At 53.7% G+C, this 22,576-nt stretch overlaps 2 protein-coding genes and 1 long non-coding RNA gene across 6 annotated transcripts in view; 2 read left to right on the forward strand and 1 right to left on the reverse strand.

Annotated features, from left to right (window-relative positions):
- The window catches only part of ZDHHC18 (zDHHC palmitoyltransferase 18), a 28,590-nt gene extending 12,362 nt beyond the window's left edge, over nt 1–16,228 (forward strand). The window contains exons 3-10 of one of the 4 annotated variants that reach the window (XM_088843869.1): nt 6,934–7,083; nt 8,697–8,834; nt 8,962–9,010; nt 9,509–9,611; nt 11,326–11,438; nt 12,308–12,407; nt 14,837–14,914; nt 15,482–16,223. In XM_088843869.1, the coding sequence (XP_088699995.1) occupies nt 6,934–7,083; nt 8,697–8,834; nt 8,962–9,010; nt 9,509–9,611; nt 11,326–11,438; nt 12,308–12,407; nt 14,837–14,878 (695 nt within the window). In that variant the 3' untranslated portion in view covers nt 14,879–14,914; nt 15,482–16,223. Of the gene's footprint in view, nt 1–6,933; nt 7,084–8,696; nt 8,835–8,961; nt 9,011–9,508; nt 9,612–11,325; nt 11,439–12,307; nt 12,408–14,836; nt 15,460–15,481 lie in introns of those variants that run through there. The other 3 variants (XM_088843863.1, XM_088843868.1, XM_088843872.1) reach the window with 3 other exon arrangements.
- Nucleotides 14,192–20,620, reverse strand: LOC129537859 (uncharacterized). Its single transcript, XR_008682121.2, has 4 exons — nt 20,306–20,620; nt 18,728–18,791; nt 16,225–16,340; nt 14,192–14,469 (listed from the first exon to the last, which is right to left on the reverse strand). It is a non-coding gene; the product is annotated as an uncharacterized LOC129537859 (long non-coding RNA).
- Nucleotides 20,621–20,727: 107 nt separating this feature from the next.
- On the forward strand, nt 20,728–22,091 carry SFN (stratifin). Its single transcript, XM_055397690.2, has one exon. It carries the CDS (start codon nt 20,821–20,823, stop codon nt 21,565–21,567), a length of 747 nt encoding a protein of 248 aa, XP_055253665.1. The 5' UTR covers nt 20,728–20,820; the 3' UTR covers nt 21,568–22,091.
- Nucleotides 22,092–22,576: the final 485 nt, after the last annotated feature.

A 22,576-nucleotide genomic window follows, 5' to 3' on the forward strand; every position in this document is an offset into this window, starting at 1 on the left:
GGACTCTCAAGAGTCTTCTTCAACACCACAGTTCAAAAGCATCAGTTCTTCGGCGCTCACCCTTCTTTATGGTCCAACTCTCACATCCATACATGGGTACTGGAAAAACCATAGCTTTGACTATGTGGACCTTTGTTGGCAAAGTAATATCTCTGCTTTTTAATACACTGTCTAGGTTTGTCATAGCTTTTCTTCCAAGGACCAATGTCTTTTAATTTCATGGCTACAGTCACTGCCCACGGTAATTTTGGAGCCCAAGAAAATAGTCTGTCACTGTTTCCATTGTTTCCCCATGTATTTTCCATGAAGTGATGGGACCAGATGCCATGATCTTCGTTTTTTGAATGTTGAGTTTTATTTATTTATTTTTTTTGAATGTTGAGTTTTAAACCAGCTTTTTCATTCTCCTCTTTCACTTTCATCAAGAGGCTCTTCAATTCCTCTTTGCTTTCTGCCATGAGGGTAGTGTCATCTGCATATCTGAGATAATTGATATTTCTCCTGACAATCTTGATTCCAGCTTGTGCTTAATCCAGCCCAGCATTTTGCATGATGTACTCTGCGTATAAGTTAAATAAACAGGGTGACAGTATGGAGCCTTGAAGCAATCCATTCCCAATTTTGAACCAGTCTGTTGTTCCATGTCTGTTTCTAACTGTCACTTCTTGACCTGCACACAGATTTCTTAGAAGGTAGGTAAGGTGGTCTGGTATTCCCATCTCTTTAAGAATTTTCCAGTTTGTTTGACTGTCATTCACACAGTCAGAAGCTTTAGTGTAGTCAATGAAGCAGAAGTAGGTGTTTTTCTGAAATTCTCTTGCTTCTTCTGTGATCCAACGGATGTTGGTAATTTTATCTCTGGTTCCTCTGCCTTTTCTAAATTCCGCTTGTACATCTGGAAGTTCTCAGTTCACATACTGTTGAAGCCTAGCTTGGAGGATTTTGTTCATGACCTTACTAGCATGTGAAATGAGTGCAGTTGTGTGGTAGGTTGAACATTCTTGCTGCCCCTCATGAAAACAGCTAGTTGTCAGTACTCACCAGGGCTTCCCAGGTAGTGCAGTGGTAAAGAATCTGCCTGCCAATGCAGGAGACGCAGGTTCGATCCCTGGGTCGGGAAGATTCCCTGAAGGAGGAAGTGGCAACCCACTCCAGTATTCTTGCCTGGGAAATCCCATGGACAGAGGAGCCTGGCGGGCTGTAGTCCACGGAGTCGCAAAGGGTCGGACATGACCCTTATGTGAGTACACGTAAGTACTCACTGAGTGCCAGTTCCTTGACCTGTACTATTTCTGATCCTTTCCACTTTTCAAGGTGGTCGTCATTATTTGTCTGCTTTGACAGATGTGGGTTCACAGAGATTAAGCAGCTTCCCAGAGGGTACCAGCTCCTACGTGGGAGGGTCAAGGTGTAAACTGCAGGCCCGCCTGTGTCTCGGCCCCTTGCTTGCTGCCTCACAGGTCATAGGCCCCAGGACTGCCTGTTGGTCCCACTGTCTCTGCTCTCAAGTGACATAGTGTCCAGTTGGGGAGACAGTGTACACACACAGCAGTCCTGTCACAACTCAGCACAGAGTCGAGAGCATGTTCTGTGTTGTGTGTGAGGCTCCTGTGGTCAGAGAGGCTGCTGCTGAGGTCCAGTGAGTCCTGGTGAGCAGAGAGAAGGGAGGCCCGGCTGGGGCATGGGGGGCAGGAAGCCAGGGCAGAGTGGCGGGAGCAAAGCTGGAAACGGAGGTTGAACCCAACTGTGGTTCTTGCTGAACCCTGATATCTGGATGAGAAGTTTGCCTTTATCCTGTTTTTTTTTAGGGGAGGCCAGTGAAGGGTTTCTGAGCTGGGAAGTGACTGGAAAGGGGTTATTTAGGGGAATGTGACGGTGTGTGCAGGGCAGGTTAAAAGGCAGCGGGACTGGGAGCAGGAGTCTTTTGGGGGTGCTGTTCGGTAATACGGGCCTGGGCTGGGCTGGGGGTTGGGAGTGGAGAGGGATGGGTGATGAAGAAAGAACTTGACCAAACCTAGTGACTGGCCGGCCCGGATGAAGGAGAAGGAAGGGTCTGCCCGGGAAACTCCAGACTGGGTCCCCTGGCTGAGTCACTCACTGACTGTGGGACCTCAGACAAATCCCCTAACCCCTCTGGGCCTCTTTTCTCATCTGTAAGCTGAAGGAGTGAGAGCAGCGGCATCGGGTATCTGCTGGGGGCCGGGGGCTGTGTGACATGCTCTTCAAGGTGCCTTTCAGCCCTTGGATTGTGCCATCAGGAGAAACAAGGAACCAGGCAGGGAGGAATAACACTCATTGTGACAATTGCAAATTTACAAAAAGACCTCAAGCCCGAGCTTCAGGAACTTGGATTCACATCCCGATTCTGCCACTGTGTGGCCCTACGGCCCTAGGCAAGTCACCCGCCTCACTGGAAAGGCTCCTGAACGGTAGCCTGGAGATGAAGGTGGTAACTTCGCCTCCTGAGGTGCTGAGGAGAGTGTGTGCACAGTGCTTAGGGTACGGCAGCACTCAGTGGCCTGCTCTCATTCCCTCCTCTCAGTCGTTCTATGAGCCGATAATAACAGTGCACACATTTTTTTAAATTCATATTTATTTGGCTGGATGGGGTCTTAGTTGCAGTATGTGGGATCCTTGTCATGCGAGAGCTTTCATTGTGGTGCATGGGCTCTCTAGTCGGCGGCGTGCAGGCTTCGTTGCCCTGTGGCATGGGGGATCTAGGTCCCCGACCAGGGATGCACCTGTGTCCCCTGCATGCGGGGTGGATTCTTAACCACTGGCCCACCAAGGGTGTACCCCAGTGTACACTTCTTAAGCATTTGCTTTGTGCTTCTTCACGTTCATTAACTCATTTAATCCTCACAGTAGCCCTATGGGGTAAGTACCCTTATTCCCTTTCAGTGATCGAGGAAACAGAGGCAGAGAGGTTAAATGATCTGCCTTGTCACACCTCTCACAAATGGCATCATCAGAAGAAACCCAGCTAGTAAGAGGTGAAGCTAGAATCCATGCCTCATTCTCCCTGTTATTCCCATTTTACAGATGAGAAAACTGAGAAAAATTCATTTGACTGCAACCTCACACACAGCCTGTGGCAAAACTGAGTTTCAGAGTATGTCTGTTAGCCTTAAACCCCCTGCCTTGACCATACTGCCATTACTAAGGAAGAGATGCTTTGATGCTTAGTTCCAGTTTAAACATGCCACAGTTGAGGTGGTGGAGAGACAGCCTAGCAAAAGTCCCTTTGGTAGCTAAGAATGTGAGACACGAATCTGCTTCACTGATACATGCCAAGCGCCTCGAGTAGTGCCTGGCACATGGTAGGCACTCAGTAAGTAGTCACTGGGAGCAAGTGGCCAAAGTAGAGAAATTATCGGGGAGTCAATCCTGTGGAAGTGATGACTGGAAACAGCCAAGGGCTGGGGATCCCAGGCGCCCCTGTGACTCGGAATTCCATCTGGGGAGGAGCCGCTGCCCTGGGGAACACTGGTCTGGGGTACCGAGAGGCTCCCTGGGTAGTTTGTGGGTTTTGATCTAGGTTCAGCACCCTGTTCTGCCAGCAGAGCCACCATATGACTTTGGACAAGTTACTTTCTGTTTCCTTTTTCTTAGGCTTTTACTGAAGTATAACGGGCTTGCCAAAAGTGTACAACTCATAAGTGTTCGTTTATTGAGGGTTCACAATTGGAACACACACATGTAATTAGCACACCCAGACCAAGAAACAGTGGTGGAGTCCCCTTTGTTCCCCTTTCACCCCTCCCCCCGCAAGGATATCCATGATCCTGACTTTTAACACCATAGATTCAGTTCAGTTCAGTTCAGTTCAGTCGCTCAGTCGTGTCTGACTCTCCGCGACCCCATGAATCACAGCACGCCAGGCCTCCCTGTCCATCATTTGTGAACATTTTGTGCACTTACGCATTTGTGAGATTCATTCATATTGTTTATGATTAAGGATAGTTCTTTCTCACTGCTGTATAGAATGCCATTGTGTGAATATACTACAGTTTTTTTCTCCATTCCACTATTGATGGGAGTTTGGGTTGTTCCAGATTTGGGCTATTTTGAGAATTGTTGCTAAGAACAGTCTTGCACTTGGCTTTGGTGCACGCCAACTCGTGTGCATTTCTGCTGGGCACACACCTCTGAGTGGGGCTGCTGGGCTGCGCATGCTGAGCTTTGGTAGTTAGTGCAGAACTGTTGTCTAAAGTGGTCAGATGAGATTTTGAGTTGCTGTACATTTTTGCCAACACTTGAGGGATATAAATATATTTTTCACGTTTGCCGTTCTGGTGCATATGTACTGGTAGCATATTGTGGTTTTAATTTGCATTTCCCTGATGACTAATGAGTATGAGCACTTTTTCATGTGTCTATTAGCCATTTGAACAGCTTCTTTTATGAAATGCCTGTTTGAATCTTTTGTCTGCGTTCAGATTCAGTTGTCTGATCATTTTCTTACTGACTCATAGGACTTCTTTATAGACTCTGGATACACATCCTTGTCAGATAAACATACTGCACATATCTTCTACTACTCTGAAGGTCATATTTTCATTCTCAATAATCTCTTTAGATGGACAGGAGTTCTTATTTGTGATAAAATGCTGTTTATCAAATGGTTCTTTTATGATCAGTTCCTTTGTGTCTTCTTTAAGAAGTCTTTGTCTACTCCAGAGTCATGAAGCTGTTCTGTTTTTCTTTTTTTTTAAATCCAAAACGTTTTGCATTGAGCACCGTACTCCATCTGGAATTGAGTTTGTATTAAGTGGGAGGCAGGGTTACAGTAATATGTGTGCTCAGTCGTGTCCAGCTCTTTGTGACCCCCATGGACTGTAGCCTGCCAGGCTCCTCTGCCTATGGAATCTTCCAGGCAAGAATACCAGAGTGGGTAGCCATTCCCTTCTTCAGGGGATCTTCCTGATCCAGGGATCAAACCTTCATCTCCCACATTGCAGACAGATCCTTTACTACTGCACCTCCTGGGAAGCCCCCTCTTGTGCATCCAGTGGATCCAGCATCATTTTATCAGGAAGACCATCTTCCTCCTTGGCCCTGTGATGTTGCCTTTGTCCTGAATCACATGATCATATACATGTTAGGCCTGTTTCTGGAATCTGTTCTGTTCCACTGGTCAGCATTTCTACCCTTGTACCCAAACCAGGCCGACTTAAGTACTAAGGCTTTATCCTAAGTGTTAATGTCTTGCTGTATAAAACCTCTGGCTTTGTTCTTCAAGAGTGCCTTGGCTATTCCTGGCCCTTTGATTTCTATATGGATTTTAGAACAAGTTTGTTAATTTCCACACATACACACAAAAACCCCAACTGGGATTATGTTGAATCTAAAAATTAATTTGGAGAGCATAAATTGTTTTCTAATACTGAATCTGCCAATCCATCATATATCTCTGCATTTCTTTTTCTCTTAAAATTTTTATTATGAACAATTTCAAATGTTCAGAAAAGTGGGAAGAATTAGTGTAACAAATTTGTATAAATTCACCATCGATTAAATAGTTACTAGTGTCATATGTGTCACACAAACATTTATGTCATATTAAACCATTGCATAGTAAATTATATACATAGTAAAACATACATTTACCCCATAAATACTTCAACATGTGTCTCCAAGGTTTAAGGATAGCCTCCTCCATAATGACAATTCCATTATCCCATCTAGGAAGATGAATGGTTCCCAGATTTTTAATCTATAGTCATTTGTTTCCCCTCGTTCTCCAAATTTCTTTCGTTGCTGTGGTTTGTCCTGTTTTTTAATAATTTGGTTTACTTATTTTTTGGCTGTGCTGGGTCTTCACTGCTGCGCAGGCTTTTCTCTCATTCCAGAGAGCAGGGGCTACTCTCTAGTTGGGGTGCATCTCATTGCACTGGTTTCTCCTGTTGCTGAGCACAGGCTCTCGGGCCCACAGGCTTCAGTGGTTACAGCTCCCAGGCTCTAGGCTGAGTAGTTGTGGCTCACTGGCTTTGTTGCTCCGAGGCATGTGGGATCTCCCTGGATCAGGGATCGAACTTGTGTCTCCTGCACTGGCAGGTGGATTCTTTACCACTGAGCCACCAAGGGAAGCCCCCTGTCTAGTTTTGTTTTTGAAAACAGGATCCATTCTAGGATCAAGCATTGCACTGGTTTCTATCTCTTAAATCTTTTTAAATTTAGAAGCATCTCCCTTCTCCTTTTGCAAGTGACACTGACTTCTAAAAAATCCTTTTTAACTGAAGTAGAGTTGAAATACAGTGTGACATTGACTTCTGTCAGAGAGCAGGGCAGCGGACTTGTAGACATCACACATTCTGCATCTCATTGTTTCCTCGTGGCTTTGCTCTCACTGTGTCCTCTGTCCCTCCTGGAAACCAGGATGTAGATCGAGGCTTGTTTGAAAGAAAGTGAAAGTGTCAGTCGCTCAGTCGTGTCCGACTCTTTGCGACCCCATGGACTGTAGCCCGCCAGGCTCCTCTGTCCGTGGGATTCTTCAGGCGAGAGGACTGGAGTGGGCTGCCATTCCCTTCTCCAGGGTATCTTCCTGACCCAGGAATCGAACCCAGGTCTCCTGCATTGCAGGCGGATTCTTTACAGTCCCTGGTGGGTCAGACTATAAGGATGCAAATAAAGCTCACTAAGATGTTTAGATGCACATAAAACTCACTAAGCCTTCCCAGGCCTCCCTCCCTGAAAGTCCTTCCTGAAGTGGCATGTGAGCAGGCGTGTGAAGCTTCTCCATAGCGCTTGGCACGCAGCAAGTCTCGGTGGGTGGTCACAGCTCTCAATGCCCTCGGCAGCCATCTGGCCCTAATGTTTGTCCCCCCAAAGCAGCTTCCCTGAAGCTTCTCTCATCCTGGCCGGGCAGCACTGCCTCCCCCTCCCCCGGACGGGGCTTGGCCATCCCCCACCTGTCTCTCCTCCCCTTCTCAGACAACACAGGGAGTTCCACGTACCGGCCGCCCCCTCGGACCCGGGAGGTGATGATCAACGGGCAGGTGGTGAAGTTGAAGTACTGCTTCACCTGTAAGATGTTTCGGCCGCCCCGGACCTCACACTGCAGTGTCTGCGACAACTGTGTGGGTAAGTGGGAGGCAGCAGAGGGGGGCACAGGCAATCCTGAGAGGGATGGAGCCCTGGAGACGGGGCGTCGCTTGTGGGGGGCGGGGGCATCTGGGCAGGAATTCTGGTTCCCTCAGATTTGCTCTGACGAGGGGCTCCGGGGAGGGGCCCTGAACGTGACCAGTGGTATCGCGGCTTCGGCCTGGGATGGGTGGATTCCTCCCTCAGCTCTGAAGTGGACATAGAGATGCCCTGACCGTCCTCTCAGCCCTTGGTTTGGTCCTCAGCAGGTCCAGGGTCCAGAGTCTGGAGCATGACATTCTAGACATGTGGCCCAGGGCCAGCTCTGCTGAAAGTTGCCGGGGTTTGGACTGACAAGAATCTGGGAACCGAGGAGTTCATGCCAGTGAGGTGGAGAGGGCGGAGCTGGGATTGGAAGCTAAGCTCCTGACCCACGACTGCCGTGGTTGTTGGGGAGCCCGAGACTGTCCCGTTCCCTCTCGCCGCTCTCTGGAGGCCCAGCAGCTCAGACAGGGACCCAGGGTGCGCCTCTGGGAAGGTGTTGTAAGGGAGAGGCTATGTGAGAGGACCAGGCGAGCTGAGCCATGGTGACTCTGCACAGTCCCCAGGGCGGTGAGCTCAGGGCGGTGAGCTCACGGCGCTAGCTCAGCACTCCCTGAGTGGAGGAGCCGTGGAGAGCACCCAATCGGCAGGCTGTGAAGTGGGTGACTCAGTGGGTGTCGTTTCTCCCTGAGAATCTGCCCCACCCACCCTCTGTGAAGGGCGCTGGCCCGGTGTAGGCCTGCGTCGGGCTTGTGACCCGCATTCCCACAGGGAACTTCCTTCACCTGCCTGGGCGCGACCCCACCCCTGGGACACAGTGCTGCTGTGAGCTCAGCCCTCTGACTAGGCCTCCAATGCCGGTTCTCCACAAGTTACCCAGCGGTCTCGCCCCTCCCCAGTCCTCTATTCTAGAGCTAGGGAACACGGGTCATTGGTTGTTGCCAAGGGGCCAGGACCGTAGGCAGCAAGTCCTCTCTGTGGGTCTTCTTCATACCAGACTCTTCCAGGCCCTGGGGTTCAGCCCAGGCCCTCTCATGGAGCTCACAGCGGAGCAGGGGTTACAGTTTGTGCTTATTGTATTCAGTCGCGTCCGGCTCATTGCGACCCCATGCTCTGTCGCCCGCCAGGTTGCTCTGTCCATGGAATTTTCCAGGCGAGAATACTGTGGGTTGCCAGTTCCTACTTCAGGGGATCTTCCTGACCCAGAGATTGAACCTGCATCTCTTGCATTGGCAGGCGATTCTTTACCATTACGCCACCTGGGAAGGGGTTACAAGCCAACCTGCTAATTGTAAATAAACATATAAACCCATGTAGGCAAAGTGCTCCAAAGGGCAAGTGTCAGGGCAATGGGGCAAATAACAGGGGCCTCACCCTCCTCTGAGCTTGAACTTTCTCAAGGATGTGGCCTTGCAGCCAAGACACAGAGGAACTGGTGGGTGAAGGACCAGAGGCCAGGAGTGTCAAGGAACTGAGAGTCGCATGTGGACAGAGCGAGGGGGTGGGGTCACCCAGCTGTGGCGGGAGGCCTCTAAACCCCCGGCGCTGACCTGCCTCCCTGGCCCTTCCAGAACGGTTTGACCATCACTGCCCCTGGGTGGGCAACTGTGTGGGGAAACGGAACTACCGCTTCTTCTATGCATTCATTCTGTCCCTCTCATTCCTGACGGCCTTCATCTTCGCCTGTGTGGTCACCCACCTGACGCTGCGTGAGTTAGGGGTGACGTGGGCGCGGGGCTGGGCTGAGCGGGAGGGCCAGGGGGCAAGCTCAGCCAGCTCAGGGGGCCGTGGCCACCGTCCCTTGAGCCGTGCCCTCTCCTGTCTCTTCCTCCCCAGGCTCTCAGGGAAGCAACTTCCTCTCCACTCTGAAGGAGACACCAGCGAGATATCCTTTTGTCAGCAAGGGGGAGCCCTGGTTGGACCCAAGGCCCCTTCCCTGAGGCGGGTCCCCACACCACATCCTGTAAACAGAGGGCAATGGGATACAGCTGATGTTTGTCCTCTGGAATCCAGCGTGCCAGCTGCTCCTGTTTACCCGCAGGCTAGAGCCCATTCTGAATGGGCTGTTGTGGGGCCAGAATTGCCAAGAACTCCCAGGAGCACAGCCCCCTAAGACACCCAGCTCTCTGGACTGTGCCCTGTCCGTGGCTCTGGTGTTTGAAATCCTCAGTCCGCTCTTCTGTCCATTACCCTGGGCTTGTCCTGCCCTCTGGGGGCTTCTGAACCCTCCTTGTGGCCCAGGAGAGGATCTGCTGAGAGTAAAGACGGTTACAAACTTACCTCCCTTCTGGGGGAGTAACTTCATAGAGGGATGGGTCAGAGAGGCTGGTGAGGGAGGCTCCCAGCCCCGGTCCCCGTGTGGGTCCTTGACTGCGCCGCTCACCGTGCTGGAGTTGGTGATCTGCTTCTTCTCCATCTGGTCCATCCTGGGCCTCTCAGGGTTTCACACTTACCTCGTCGCCTCCAACCTGACAACTAATGAAGACGTGAGTAAATGCTGGAGCAGCAGCTCATCCCTGGGTTGGATCCTGGGATGGGGGTAGGGCTGAAGGAGCCTGGGAAGCCACAGTGCAGCCCTGACCCCCAAACTTCTGGGCAAATGCTGGCAGAGAGGCGAGGTAGCTCAGCATCTCCTTCCAGGGCTCAGGGCTTAGCTCTGGGAGACCCTGGGCAGGCTCCCCGAGTTTGCTTTCTCCCTAACCCCACCAGAGCAGCACTGACCCCATTGCTGTCCTTACATTTGGCCAGCTCATTACCATTTCCCGAGTTCTTTCAGTTTCTATCATCTGAGTCCTTTTGCCTCCGAGGCAGAAGGAACAGAGAGCTTTTTCTTCATTTGATGGCTGAGTGCCTTGCCCCAGGTCACCAGCTGGAAAGGGACACAGCCAGGGTTGCACTCGGAAGCTCAGGCCCACCACGCTGTCCTTGTAGACAGCAGCAATTCCACTGTCTCAGGGAGTCCTGGGGCTCACCGAGGCATCCTTAGTGAGGGGCATGGTCAAGACAGAAGCCTGAAGCTCCATCAGCCTCCCTACTCCACCTGCTGCCTTGTAGGTCTCTACCAACTAAACCTTGTCTGTTGGAGCGCCCACTGTGTGCTGAGCCCTGGGCCAGACCTGGCCCCTCCCCTCCCCTCCTTCCAAACAACAGAAAAGCAAATGACAGCATCTGTCCCAGGGCCAGCATCTAATATTGCTCAGAGGCCCATGGACCAACAGAAAATATGTTCCTTGACCTCAGCCTGTCATTTGGAGAAAGGAACTTAACAAGCATGACAGGGTATCACATGCTGGGTGATTGGTACAGAGCAGAAATGACATCAGCCAGCTTCTCCCAAGGTGATTTCCTGGGGGCTGTTTCTGCACAGTATCACTAGGGGTTAAGCAAAAAAAGGCATCATGGCCAGATACATTTGGAAAACTCTACAGTAAAGTCAAGCCGGTCTCCTTCACTGCTGATCCCCTGAGTGCCTTTGATAGCCAGCTCCACGGAGCTAGAGAGGGGCAAGGTTTCATCTCATGCTCTGACAGCATTGCTAGAGTTCCCTGTTTTTCAAATGAGAACTGAGACTCAGAAGCGGTGCTCTGTCCGGGGTCACGAGCAAGTCTGTGGGAGAACCAGAGTTCACAGCCAGGTCAGTCTGAGCCCTGGGCCCTTGCCCTAGCCTCCTTCCTGGGTGGCTGGCAAGAGAAGGGAGGAGGCACCCCGAAAGCTTCCTCTGGAGGCTTCTCTTTGGCTCTGTTCTGACTTCTGTCTTGGTCAGAGCCTCCTCTTTTGGGTGCCTCCCCAACACCCAGCAGTCCCCCACAGCCTCACGGAACAACTAAAGGGTAAAGGCACATTCCCTCCAATAGGCTAGCCAGAATTAGTTTCAGAATTTGCTGCTCTTCCCCAGCCTCTGCTGCTGCTGCTGCTAAGTCGCATCAGTCGTGTCTGACTCTGTGCGACTCCATAGATGGAAGCCCACCAGGCTCCCCTGTCCCTGGGATTCTCCAGGCAAGAACACTGGAGTGGGTTGCCCTTTCCTTCTCCAATGCATGAGAGTGAAAAGTGAAAGTGAAGTCGCTCAGTCGTGTCTGACTCTTAGCGACCCCATGGACTGCAGCCTACCAGGCTCCTCTGTCCTTGGGATTTTCCCCAGCCTCTACAGCAGGGAAAATGAAGGGAGGTACCTGACTCAGAGCTCCTTCCTGCTTGCAGATCAAAGGCTCGTGGTCCAACAAGAGGGGCGGCGAGGCCTCTGTCAACCCCTACAGCCATAAAAGTGTTATCACCAACTGCTGTGCTGTGCTCTGTGGCCCCCTACCTCCCAGGTAAGCCAGGGGGTGTGTGGGGGAGGTCACAGGGCCTGGCCTGGCCAGTGTGTGTGTGGGGGGGCAGATCTGAGATCTGAGTCTACTCTCAAAGAGATTCTGGAATCACTGACCTCTCCACACCAAAGGTGCCCTCTGTCCATCATCCCCTGCTGTATGCTTTCAGAGCACTTGTCACAGAAAGGAATTCTGTAGAGTTGTAATTTGTAATCCTGTGTGCTCATTGTAGAAAAAATTAAGTACAAAATACTAGAAAGAGTATTAGATATCACATGTAATCTTACTCCCCAGGGATAACCACAATGAATGTTGTGTCTACCTTGAGGGACTCTGCTGTCTGGTGCTGATGGTTGGACTGGGTGGAGCCTCCTCTCCCTCCTGGTGGCTCAGCTCTACGGGGAAACGCCCCATCTGTCTGGACACTAGGGGGCGCCAGACGTCCAGATCGGGAGCTCAATTGGATGCCATGGGGGCGGGTTGGGGGTGGGGTAAGGTTTCCTCACACCTTCCCCACCTCCTCCCGCCCAGTATCCCATATGCCTGTCACCCATCCTGCGCCTGGGGAAAGGACAGTAGGACTTGCAGGATCTCCCAATGTCCTTTCGTCCTTGCTCTTCTCACCTGCAGCTTGGGAGCCCTACAGAAAGCCAGACAGTTTGAATAGTGGATAAATTCTGTGGCCCAAAGCCAGGTGTCCCGAGTACAGAGAGGGCCCTTCCAGAAAGGAAGGGTCTTGAGCTGCCAACTTGAGCAGCCTTTCTGGGACTGGGTCTTGCCTCATCGGGGAATGGACCCAGCTGTCCAGGCCCCGGCCTGGAGCTGTGCTGCCAGGCAGGGCCTCATGTGTCCCCCACCTTGTCTTTTGGAAGCCTGATTGACCGGAGGGGATTCGTGCAGTCCGACACCGTGCTGCCCTCGCCCATCAGAAGCAACGAGCCAGCCTGCGGAGCCAAGCCCGATGCCAGCATGGTAGGAAGCCACCCATGAACCGGGCTCAGTACTTGCCACCTGCTGGCCTGTCTGCCCCTCCGCACTCACCTGCCACCCTCCACACCTGCCAGGACCTCCTCCCCATTCCACCCGAAGGGAAGCAGAGCCGCCGAAGACTGCTTGAGTCTTTTCGTATTTATTTCCCACCCTGCGTGGCTTTCCCCACACTGTGCCATGGCTGTACCCTCTGCTCCCCAGACCAGGTTCACATGGCCGGGGGCCCTAAATTCCCCCAGCGGGTCAGTGGCAGGAGTGACAGGAGAGAGAGGCCAGGGCCCCTGAGGCCGCCCAGCAGACCATGCCAAGCCTCTGCCCAGCCGTGCCCTGTATGAATGAGGCTGTGGACTGAGTGTGACACCTCCCGGGTAGGGGAGCTGCTGGGCCCTGCTGAGCCAGGGTCCAAGGTGGGTGAAGCCGGACCAAGAAGAAGTCAGCTCCAGATAGCAGGCTGTCGGAGAGGATGCCTCTGGGGGCTGCTTAGGCATCTGGGCCCCTTCCTTCCTTCTGGGAGAGCCATTGTTCTTTCGCTGGGGCTCCAGGTAGAGAGGGCAGAGTTGGGGGTGGGTGGGGGGAGCAGCCTGCATCAGAGGAAGCCAAATCAGCCAGCCAGGCACCCGAGACCTCAGCTCCTGCATGATTCCTGGGCAGCACACTAGGAAGGGGGAGCCTCGCCCCCCTCTGCCCACGGAGGGTTCTCCAAGGGCCCAGCCGGCCCCCCCCACCTCTCTCCCAGGTCAGGTCTGGGGATGGGCAGGTTTTACTCATGCTGGCAATACTTGAAACGGGTTTATTAACGCTGGGTATTTTGCACAATTTTATAGACCTCTTTTCTACATAGCATTTTTTTAAATGAAAGAAAAAGTCAGCCACATTGCTATCTTTGTAGTGCCAGGTAAAGGGTTAGCAGAAGGCACCTTGGTTTTAATAAGTTTATTACAAGAGACCTTCTGGCTGTGAGTGAGCGAGTGCGTATGTGTGTGCGTGCGTGTGTGCTCTTGTATGAATGTGGCTGGCTCCCACACCCCCTGGGTTGCCTCACTCTCCACCATCGCCCTTGGGTGCCAGCTGGTGGCAGCAGCAGCAGGAGCAGCCTGAGCCATGGGGACAGGGAGTGTGTACATTGGTCACAGGAGACCCCTGGGCTCCTGCTGCAGTCTGGCCCATCCTCCTTGCCCTCCTCCAAGGACCTTAAACAGTGGCTGGGACTCGGCCACCCAGCCCCCAGGTCAGGCTTCCAGCTGGGACCTGCCCAGACAGGCTGGGGCCTGGTCAGGTGGATGGGGTAATGGCTGTGGGGAGTGGCTGCCTCACCACACCCCCTCCTCCGGGATCTGAGTATGGGACCCAGTGCCAGGGGCTAGAGCATGGCCAACTGAGGGCCTCCCTCCAGGAAGGACCAGGGTGGGCTGAAATGAGTGAAGGTTGGCCTAAATCTGGGCTGGAAAATTAGAGGATGGCCCTCCTCTCCTGGGAGTGACGGTTTCTTGTCAAAATAGACAGGAAATTGTCCCTCTGTCCCCCTCCTTGGCCCTCTAAGAGGACCAGAGCACTTGGAAAAGGACATAGGAAGTCCCCGCACCTTGTCCTTCCTTGCTGCAGAGGCTGGTGGGTCACAGGCAGCTGAGAAGTCGCAGCCACCAGGAGTCCCCTCTGGGAGAAACCACTTCGCCCCAGCCTCAGGGCTCTGGGCCCTGCTGCAGTGCAGTGGGAGTGAGGGGTGGGATGGAAGCTGGCTAGAGGAGGGGACTCCTACCTGCCTTTTATTTAAGCCAGTATTCTTTGTTCCTGCTTGTAATAAAATGTTTTGTTTTTAAGAATTGATTTGCTTTGGTTTGGTTTTTGTTTGCTCTTTCTTTGCTGAGGCCCCAGCTGGCAGCCCTCTGTTCTTTCAGCCAAACTTGGTCTTTCCTCTTCAGTTCATTTCCGTCGCTCAGTCGTGTCCGACTCTCTGCGACCCCACGGACTGCAGCACGCCAGGCCTCCCTATCCATCACCAACTCCCAGAGCTTACTCAAACGCATGTCCATCGAGTTGGTGATGCCTGGGGAGACAGAAAGAGGGCAGGCAGCCCAGTGATCCAGCTGAAGGTCTCTCCTGGCTAGAGTCTGGTTGCTGGAGGCCAAGCACAGAGGGCTGTAGCTAGGGCCCCGCAGGCAGGGAAGAAAAGGCCATCCTGTCCTCTCTCCATCCCCTCTACTTTCCCTGGCCCTGGGGGCTTGCGACCCTAAGTTCTTTCTTTTCTGTCTTTCCACTCTGACCTCCAGGGACTGCTTAGCTAAGAAAATGTTTATAAAGAAGTAGATTCCAGTTTAAGAGCCAGAGCCTCCCTGGCGCCCACCCCAGCCTGGGCAGCAGGGCCCCACCAGACAGCTCGTAACCCTGGCCCACCTCTCTGGTATCTCCCCCAGGAGGACACCTGTCAGGATTTTGCCATCTCCTGCACAGCCTGAGGGGAGCTAACAGGCCTCTTTGCAGAGGGTTAGCTGGTAAGACTATCTCCCCCGTCGGCCAGCAGCACTGCCCGCCCCCCTCACACACCATACCATCCTCATCGCATGCCTCGCCGCCCCCACGGGGCCCATTCATCTGTCTGGTGTGTGGTGCAGTGTGTGTGCTGGCGGTGGTAGGGCCCTCAGGACTCCCCCCATCCCCCATCAGCGGAAGGCCGGGGCGTGGGCGCAGGGCTAGGAGCCGCCCCACCCTGGACGGAGGAAGTGGCTTCACACAGAGCAGCTCTCCAGCTGGAGCAGGAGGTGAAGGGCGAGGTCGGGAGAGGATGGCGCACCTGCCCTGAGGCGCCGGCCCGCTCTCACGGCATCCTGGTGCGCAGGGGCCCTCGGTCACTAACTGTCCTGGCTTTCTGTCCTGCTGAGCTTTTTCTCTCACCTGCCCGTTTTCTCTCCTGCTTGGTTGCCTGCTGCCCGAGCCTCGGCCCTTCTGTGGGGAAGACGCAGGTGCTGTGGCCGCCCCGCTCCCCGCCGGCCTCCTCTCTCCTCCGCATCGCACTAACCCTCTCTCTTCTCCTCCTTTGCTGTCCTGCCCGGGATCTCCAGTGTGTGCGGGGGCTTAAGGACCTCCTGAGGACCGCTGCTCTCTGCCTCTCCAGGAGCGGCCTGGGGGGAGCCAGGCCCCCGGCACCTCCACCTGCCTAACCCGTGGCCCGTCTGCCACCATCTGTGCCTACAGGGTCTGCCCCCAAGCCTGCCCCACACGTATTCTCTCTAGGGACCCCCCCAGAGGAGGCAGGGGTTGGCCTCTCTGCCCCCGCTCCCACTCCGCGCGGCCAGAGTGTAGAAGGCCAGAAAGCAGCCGTCAGCACAATGATGTCAGACTCTGCTGAAACTCGCCCTCCCCTCCTCCACCTTCCTTCCCCTTCCCCAGATCTGTCAGGAGTCAAGACTCTAGGAATCTTGCCTTACAGCCTGCCCACCCCCAGGATCGGGCAGAGCTCTAGTCTAGCCGAGCAGGTTTCTTCAGGAGCCCTCTGGGGTGTTGATGACGCTGCTGAACAAGTTTGGTGACTGTTCTGAGCACAGCTGGTTTGACACTGTTCCCACGGCTCCCCCTGCCCCCCGACCCAGCGGGTAGGACGCAAGGAGGACGCTGTCCCCTTTTGCTTCAGGCACCGAGGGGCCGGGCTAGCGCTGACAGTCCCGAGCTCTTCAGAGGAACTGAAGGCAACCAAGCGGGCCTAGGGAATCTGCTGAGCCCATGGCAGGGTGGGGGTGGGGGGCTGCTTGTCTACTGTCCTGTACCTTTTTTAACCAAAATAAAGATCTCCCTCTTCTTGCCATACCTTTGAGTGTCTGGTACCACCTTTATTTGGGGTCCAGGGCTGGGGCCTGTGATGAATCTGCAGGAGAACATCTGGCTTATCCTCAGTGCTGGCCTAGTCAGCTGGTCAGAGCCATTCTAGAGATTTTAAAACAGAGGCACAATGAGGCCAGAGGGGACACAGGCAGAGCAGCTAGGGTTGTCTTCACTCTGTCCCTCCAGAACTCCTGGTCTCAATTCCAGAGACCTTCAAGTCTTAGCTGACCTCTGAACTGAGAGGTCCCAGTCCAGGCCAGGGCAGCGGGTTTAACTCCAGTCTGGGGTTGTCACACCCTGAACTGAGCCCAGCCCAGGATAATAATGGAATCTTGCCTTTCCCTAGCTGACACCCCACATCAGAATACACACACAGGCCCATTCTCTCGCCTAAACCTACGAAGAAGGTGATGATAGCCTTTTTAGGAATCGCAGCTGATAAATCCAAGATCTGCACCTGCCCCTTGTCTCCCCAATCTCTGACTTTTCTGCACCACCCAAGGAATGAAGATGGCTGCTGTGGAAGGAGGGGATCTCAGAGAAGAAACCTTAATATCAGAGAATGTCATTCAGAGCTAGCAGGGGCTGAGTGATGATCTGTGTTGGCCTCCTTGAACTGATGGGGAAGCTGAGGCCAAAAGACAGGAAGGGACCTGCTCAAGGCCTTATAATGGAACTGGGATGCAGTTCCACACCCAGGCCTCATTCCATTCTCTTTCCAGTAATTCCACACTGTGTCCTAGACTGGAATGGCCAAAGAGACCATAGGGTACTCTAAACACCAGTGCCTTGAGGAAAAACACTCAGCTGAGTCATTTAAAAGTGATCTAATATCTCTCCCAAAGACAGCCAACTAGTGGAGCAAGCTCTTAGCTGAATAACTGAACTCTTGTTCACAACTAACCATGGGAGAAGGCACCATAGTTTCCCCCCCACCTCTCTCTCTAGTCGCTAAGTTGTGTCCGACTCTTGTCACCCAATGTACTGTAGCCTGTCAGGCTCCTCTGTCCATGGGATTCTCCAGGCAAGAATATTGGAGTGAGTTGCCATTTTCTTCTCCAGGGGATTTTCCTGACCCAGGAATCGAACCCAGGTCTCCTGCATTGCAGGCAGATTCCTTACTGACTGAGCTATAAGGGAAGCCCTTAGTTTCCTCTAAAGCATCTGCCTACAATGCAGGAGACCCGGGTTCAATCCCTGGGTCGGGAAGATCCCCTGCAGAAGGAAATGGCAACCCACTCCAGTATTCTTGCCTGGAAAATCCCATGGACAGAGGAGCCTGGCAGGCTACAGTCCATGGGGTTGCAAAGAGTCGGACACGACTGAGCAACTTCACTTTCACTTTCTTTCACTTTAGTTTCCTCTAGTTACCTGATTAATTTGATCATTCCAAGACTGAAAAAAAATTTCCTAGGAAGTTCACTCTGAAGTCTAAGCAGCGTCCCTCCTGCTGCAATCAGAGCCCTGTCCTTGTTCTCAGTGGAGGTAGATAGCAACTGGTTGGTGACTTCTCTATGCCATAACCCTTCAAAGCCTGTTATTACCAGTTAAGAAGGAGTGGTTGTCTGTGGGACGAGAGACTTTGATCCTGCTAGTAGGAAGGATGCTCTGTGGGAGGGTGGGGAGGTAGCAGGCGGGATGAGGAAAGCTCCTTTGCGCTGCAGACCCCACTCCTGCCCTGCTGACTCAGGCGGCTGACAGTGGAACTCCATGCCCTGTCAGGGCCTGCTGCCTCCTGCCTGCCTGGGTTCCAGGACTTGGGAAAGGGAGGCCTGGAGGCAAAGGGAGGTGCCTGAGACAGGAACTGAGTCAGGACTGACAGGCCAGAGCGGGCAGGAGGTGTTAGGTAGCCTGGCTCCCAAATTCACCCCTGAGCTTCAGCAGGGGAGAGGAAGGAGTGACGAGGCTTCCTTTCCCCTGCCCAGCACTGTGCTGAGGGCATGGAGTTTGTGGTGTGAACCACCACCAGGTCTCTGGTGTGAGTGGTAGGAAGAGAAGTCTTCCCTGCCTTGAGACAGAAACATCTGCAAAATTCCTAGGCCTACCAGGCACTGCCCTCCAGGTTTCTAATGTTCTGGGATCTCCAGCTTTCCCCCAGGACCTGGGAAAGCCCGGGCTGGATGACTAGTACCAAGGAAGGTCCTTGAGGGCCCAAGGCCTGTGGAGGCCAGAGGAATGTGTGAGCTGGAGAGGGTGGAGGTAGTGCTGAGTGAGTGCCTCTGACCGTTCATTCATCGTCTCTCCAGTTGGGCAGGGTCTGGCCTTTGGTTGAGACTTGGTTTGGGGCCCTTCCTTATTTCATAGAAACCAGCTCCATATTAGTGCTTCAAGTGTGTATGTTTATAATAATAAGGCTCAGTTTTCTTTTCACATGATATTAATAGTTACCATCCTCTCTACTAAGTGCTTTCCATCAACTCGTTTAATCCTCACAACAAGCCCTATTTTTATTCAGGAAAACTGAGGCTCATAGAGGCCAAGTCACTTACCCAAAGCCACAGCAGCTTGTAAGAACCGAACCCAGGCAGTCTGATTTCAAGATTGTAGGCTGTTCTGTCATAGAAAAATAATACACATTCACCATTGATAGCCTGAAGATACTAGGAAAATCAAAGGAAAAAGAAAAGCCCACTTAGAATCCTACTACCTAAACATACACTGTAAATTGGTATTCCAGTATGTTTCTTTTTCATTGTTTTCTGTGTCAGTGATCTGATTTAGGCAAAGCCTTCAGGATGGCAAGCCTAAAATCCCTTCTGCTTGCTTCCTTGGAAAACATGGCATCAGCTCAGATACGTCCCTACTTTTCCTTTAAAGAAGCAGATCTCATCTCTGGGCCTCAGAGTTCTGGCCTAAGCCTCCCTTCAGGAGGAGAGGGTGGGTGTTCAGACATCAAGAGGAACTGGGGAGGGACAGGCTTGTGAAACAGTCCTGGTTCAAGCATTAAACTGGCTGGATCCCAGAGAGAGGAGCCCTGCCCCGAGCCCCATCTGAGCTTTGGCTAGAGGTAGAGCAGACAAGCAGGAACCCACCCTCCTAGGTGCAATGCCAACACCTTTAGGTGAAAATTTCAACTGACACGGAGACAGGGTCTCAGTGAACAGGGACAAAAGATTGGCAACAGAGAAATCTCCATCTCTGAGGCTTCTGCCAGGAATCAGAAGTGGGGCCGTGGTCAGAGGGAAGGGGCAGGGAAACTTCTGAGAGGCAGGCTCACTCAGCTGGAAGGGGGAGGGGAAGGCAGCACTCAGCTGGGACTGCTGCCCCATAAAACGAAACGACATGTGTCACAGCCACCTCCATCTCCTCGGTCCTGTCTTTTCTCCCCAGTTGCTAGCGTTTCCCCCTCTCCTGGTACCCAGCTGGGCAGGGCACCCCGGTGGCCTGCATCCCTGCCTCTGACAGAGGGCGGGGCTGAGTTAGGCAGGAAAGTGGAATAGCCAGTGAGCTGGGTCCCCACCCTCTGTGCGCCCCACTGACACATGATGGCAGACAGCTTAGAGGGGGCAGGTGACCTGGTGTGGACAGCCAGAGGGTAAGTCCTCAGACAAGTGGCAACAGGCCACCAACTTGAAAGGGAAAATTGTGCTGTGATGGGGAAGGTATCCAAAAAACCTACTGGGTGACTAATTACAAAGGCTGGGCAGAGCGTCAGAGGCTGCTCGTTAAACACCTCATTAAGTGGCACCCTGAAAGCTGCCACTTGTGCATTCTGGGAGCTCAGAGGGGACAGGACCCTGAGGAGGAGTGAGGGGTGGAGGGTAGAACCATTTCAGGTAGACTCCGGAAGAAGCCTGCATGTCACTTTTAAATATTCTGGAGCTCACAAGTCAAAAGACTTGATGGGAGCAAAGCCAAATTTAGTAGCTGTGTGACTCCGAGCAATTCTCATCTTTCTCTGAGCCTTAGTGTTCTCATCTCTATAGTGGAGTTGTAGTCATAGACCTGCCCATTTCACACAGACACAGCAGGTTAGATTAAGTTAGATCATGGGTATGAAGGCGCTTGGGAAACTACCGCCCTACCTAAACAAAGTTATCTCACCTGAACCAATGGGGGAAACATACCTGGCAGGACTGGGAACCTCATCCTCCTGCACCTGGCTTTATGGGTTCTGCCGAGGCCCATAGCGGCCAGGTAGCTGGAGCCATCCTCAACCCCTGGAAAAACACGGTGAAGGAGGATCTGATTTGAGAAACTGGGACAGCTACCTACGGTAGGCATGTAATAGAAGCCCTGAACCAGAGGGGGCAGCCTGGGGCCTGGAAAGGTGTCGGTGCAGGTGAGGCCAACGCCCAAATCTCTCCCGCTGACAGTACGGATGACTCACCCCCGGCCCCCGCCTCCCTACCCGCCATCCCAGCCCTTTTACCTTTAAGGAAGACCCGGAAAGGGTGTGGGGGCGAAGAGGAGAGGGAGGCAGGTCCAGGGCCCTAGCCCCGCCCTCTTCCCCTCCCACCCTTCTCTGGGCCTGGCCTTCCAGCCAAAAGGCGGGCAGAGAGCAGGAGAGGCACAGAAGCCGGCCTTGGTTCCGAGGCAGCCAGTTAGCCCGCCACCTGCCTGTCTGCCTGTCCCCAGAGCCATGGAGAGAGCCAGTCTGATCCAGAAGGCCAAGTTGGCCGAGCAGGCCGAACGCTATGAAGACATGGCAGCTTTCATGAAGAGCGCCGTGGAAAAGGGTGAGGAGCTATCCTGCGAAGAGCGCAACCTGCTCTCAGTGGCCTACAAGAACGTGGTGGGAGGCCAGCGGGCGGCATGGAGGGTCCTGTCCAGTATCGAGCAAAAGAGCAATGAAGAAAGCTCGGAAGAGAAGGGCCCGGAGGTGCAAGAGTACCGGGAGAAGGTGGAGACGGAGCTCCGGGGTGTGTGCGACACGGTGCTGGGCTTGCTGGACACCCACCTCATCAAGGAGGCCGGTGACGCCGAAAGTCGGGTCTTCTACCTGAAAATGAAGGGCGACTATTACCGCTACCTGGCCGAGGTGGCCACTGGCGACGACAAGAAGCGCATCATCGACTCAGCCCGGTCGGCCTACCAGGAGGCCATGGACATCAGCAAGAAGGAGATGCCGCCCACCAACCCCATCCGCCTGGGCCTGGCTCTGAACTTTTCTGTCTTCCACTATGAGATCGCCAACAGCCCCGAGGAGGCCATCTCGCTGGCCAAGACCACCTTCGACGAGGCCATGGCCGACCTGCACACTCTCAGCGAGGACTCCTACAAAGACAGCACCCTCATCATGCAGCTGTTGCGAGACAACCTGACGCTGTGGACGGCCGACAACGCCGGGGAAGAAGGGGGCGAGGCTCCCGAGGAACCCCAGAGCTGAGCCGCACCCGCTGCACGCCCTGCCCTGCCCTGCCCGCTCCAGTCCCCACTCCCGGCAGAGAGGACTTGTATGGGGTGGGAGGCCCAACCCTTCTCCCCAAATGCTCTGGCCCGGCTCAGAAAGGCTCCATAGAAAGGAACCAGCAGAGCCAAGGCCCCCCTGGAGCCAGAGGATTCCACGCTTCCTGCAGTTGTCAGGCGCTCCTGGCCACCGGTCATCATCCAGCCCTGCTCTCTGTCTTCACCCCGACCCCCGCCCCAGACCGCTCCCACCCCGAACCTGACCACTTCCTCCCCACTCCAACCCCCTCCCGCCCCTGCTACCTATGGATCTTAGGAATTGAGGAGTGTCCCATCCTTGGAGCTGAAAACCGAACTGTGTGGCAGAGGTTGGTGATGAAAGTGTGTGTGTGTGTGTGCCTGTGTGTGTGTATGTGTGCAGCAACAAAGACCCAGGATGAGAGGGAAAGCATGTCTGCTGGGTGTGACCATGTTTCCTCTCAATAAAGTTGCCCTGTGACACTCCGCCTGTCTTTTTCAGTTATTGCGGAAGGGCGGGACAGGGGTTGGTGCGTGAGTTACAGAGACCCTGACCTCCATGGGGCTGGCTCAGTGACCCGCAGGCAAGACTCTGGAGCCAGGAGAGAGGCTGGGGATCCAGCTCTCTCCATCAGGGTCTGGTCTGGTCCCCTCAGACTGGTCCGATCCCGGGAGGGTCGGGTGAGCAGCGCAAAGGCGGCTTGGAGACTCCTCTACCAGGAACGCGGGGTGAGAGGCTGAAGCGCTCAGGTGTGAGGGGACAGTCTCCGGTGTGAGGTCGGAGGGGTACGCTGCAGTGAGCGACACTGAGCACCTCAGACCTGAAAGCGGGGAAGAGTCCCATCAGATCTGAGCGGAGGGAAGTATCACCAGGGCCCGGGTATGACGCCGCCATTAAAAGCTCAGGTCTGAGGAGAAGACCTCCTTCCAACGTTCGGAGATGGGGACAAAATGAAACGGGCCGTTGACGA

This window comes from Moschus berezovskii, chromosome 2 (assembly GCF_049115385.1).
Source record: "Moschus berezovskii isolate FMDL1 chromosome 2, NW_MosBer_1.0, whole genome shotgun sequence".
Classification (NCBI taxonomy): Eukaryota; Metazoa; Chordata; class Mammalia; order Artiodactyla; family Moschidae; genus Moschus; species Moschus berezovskii.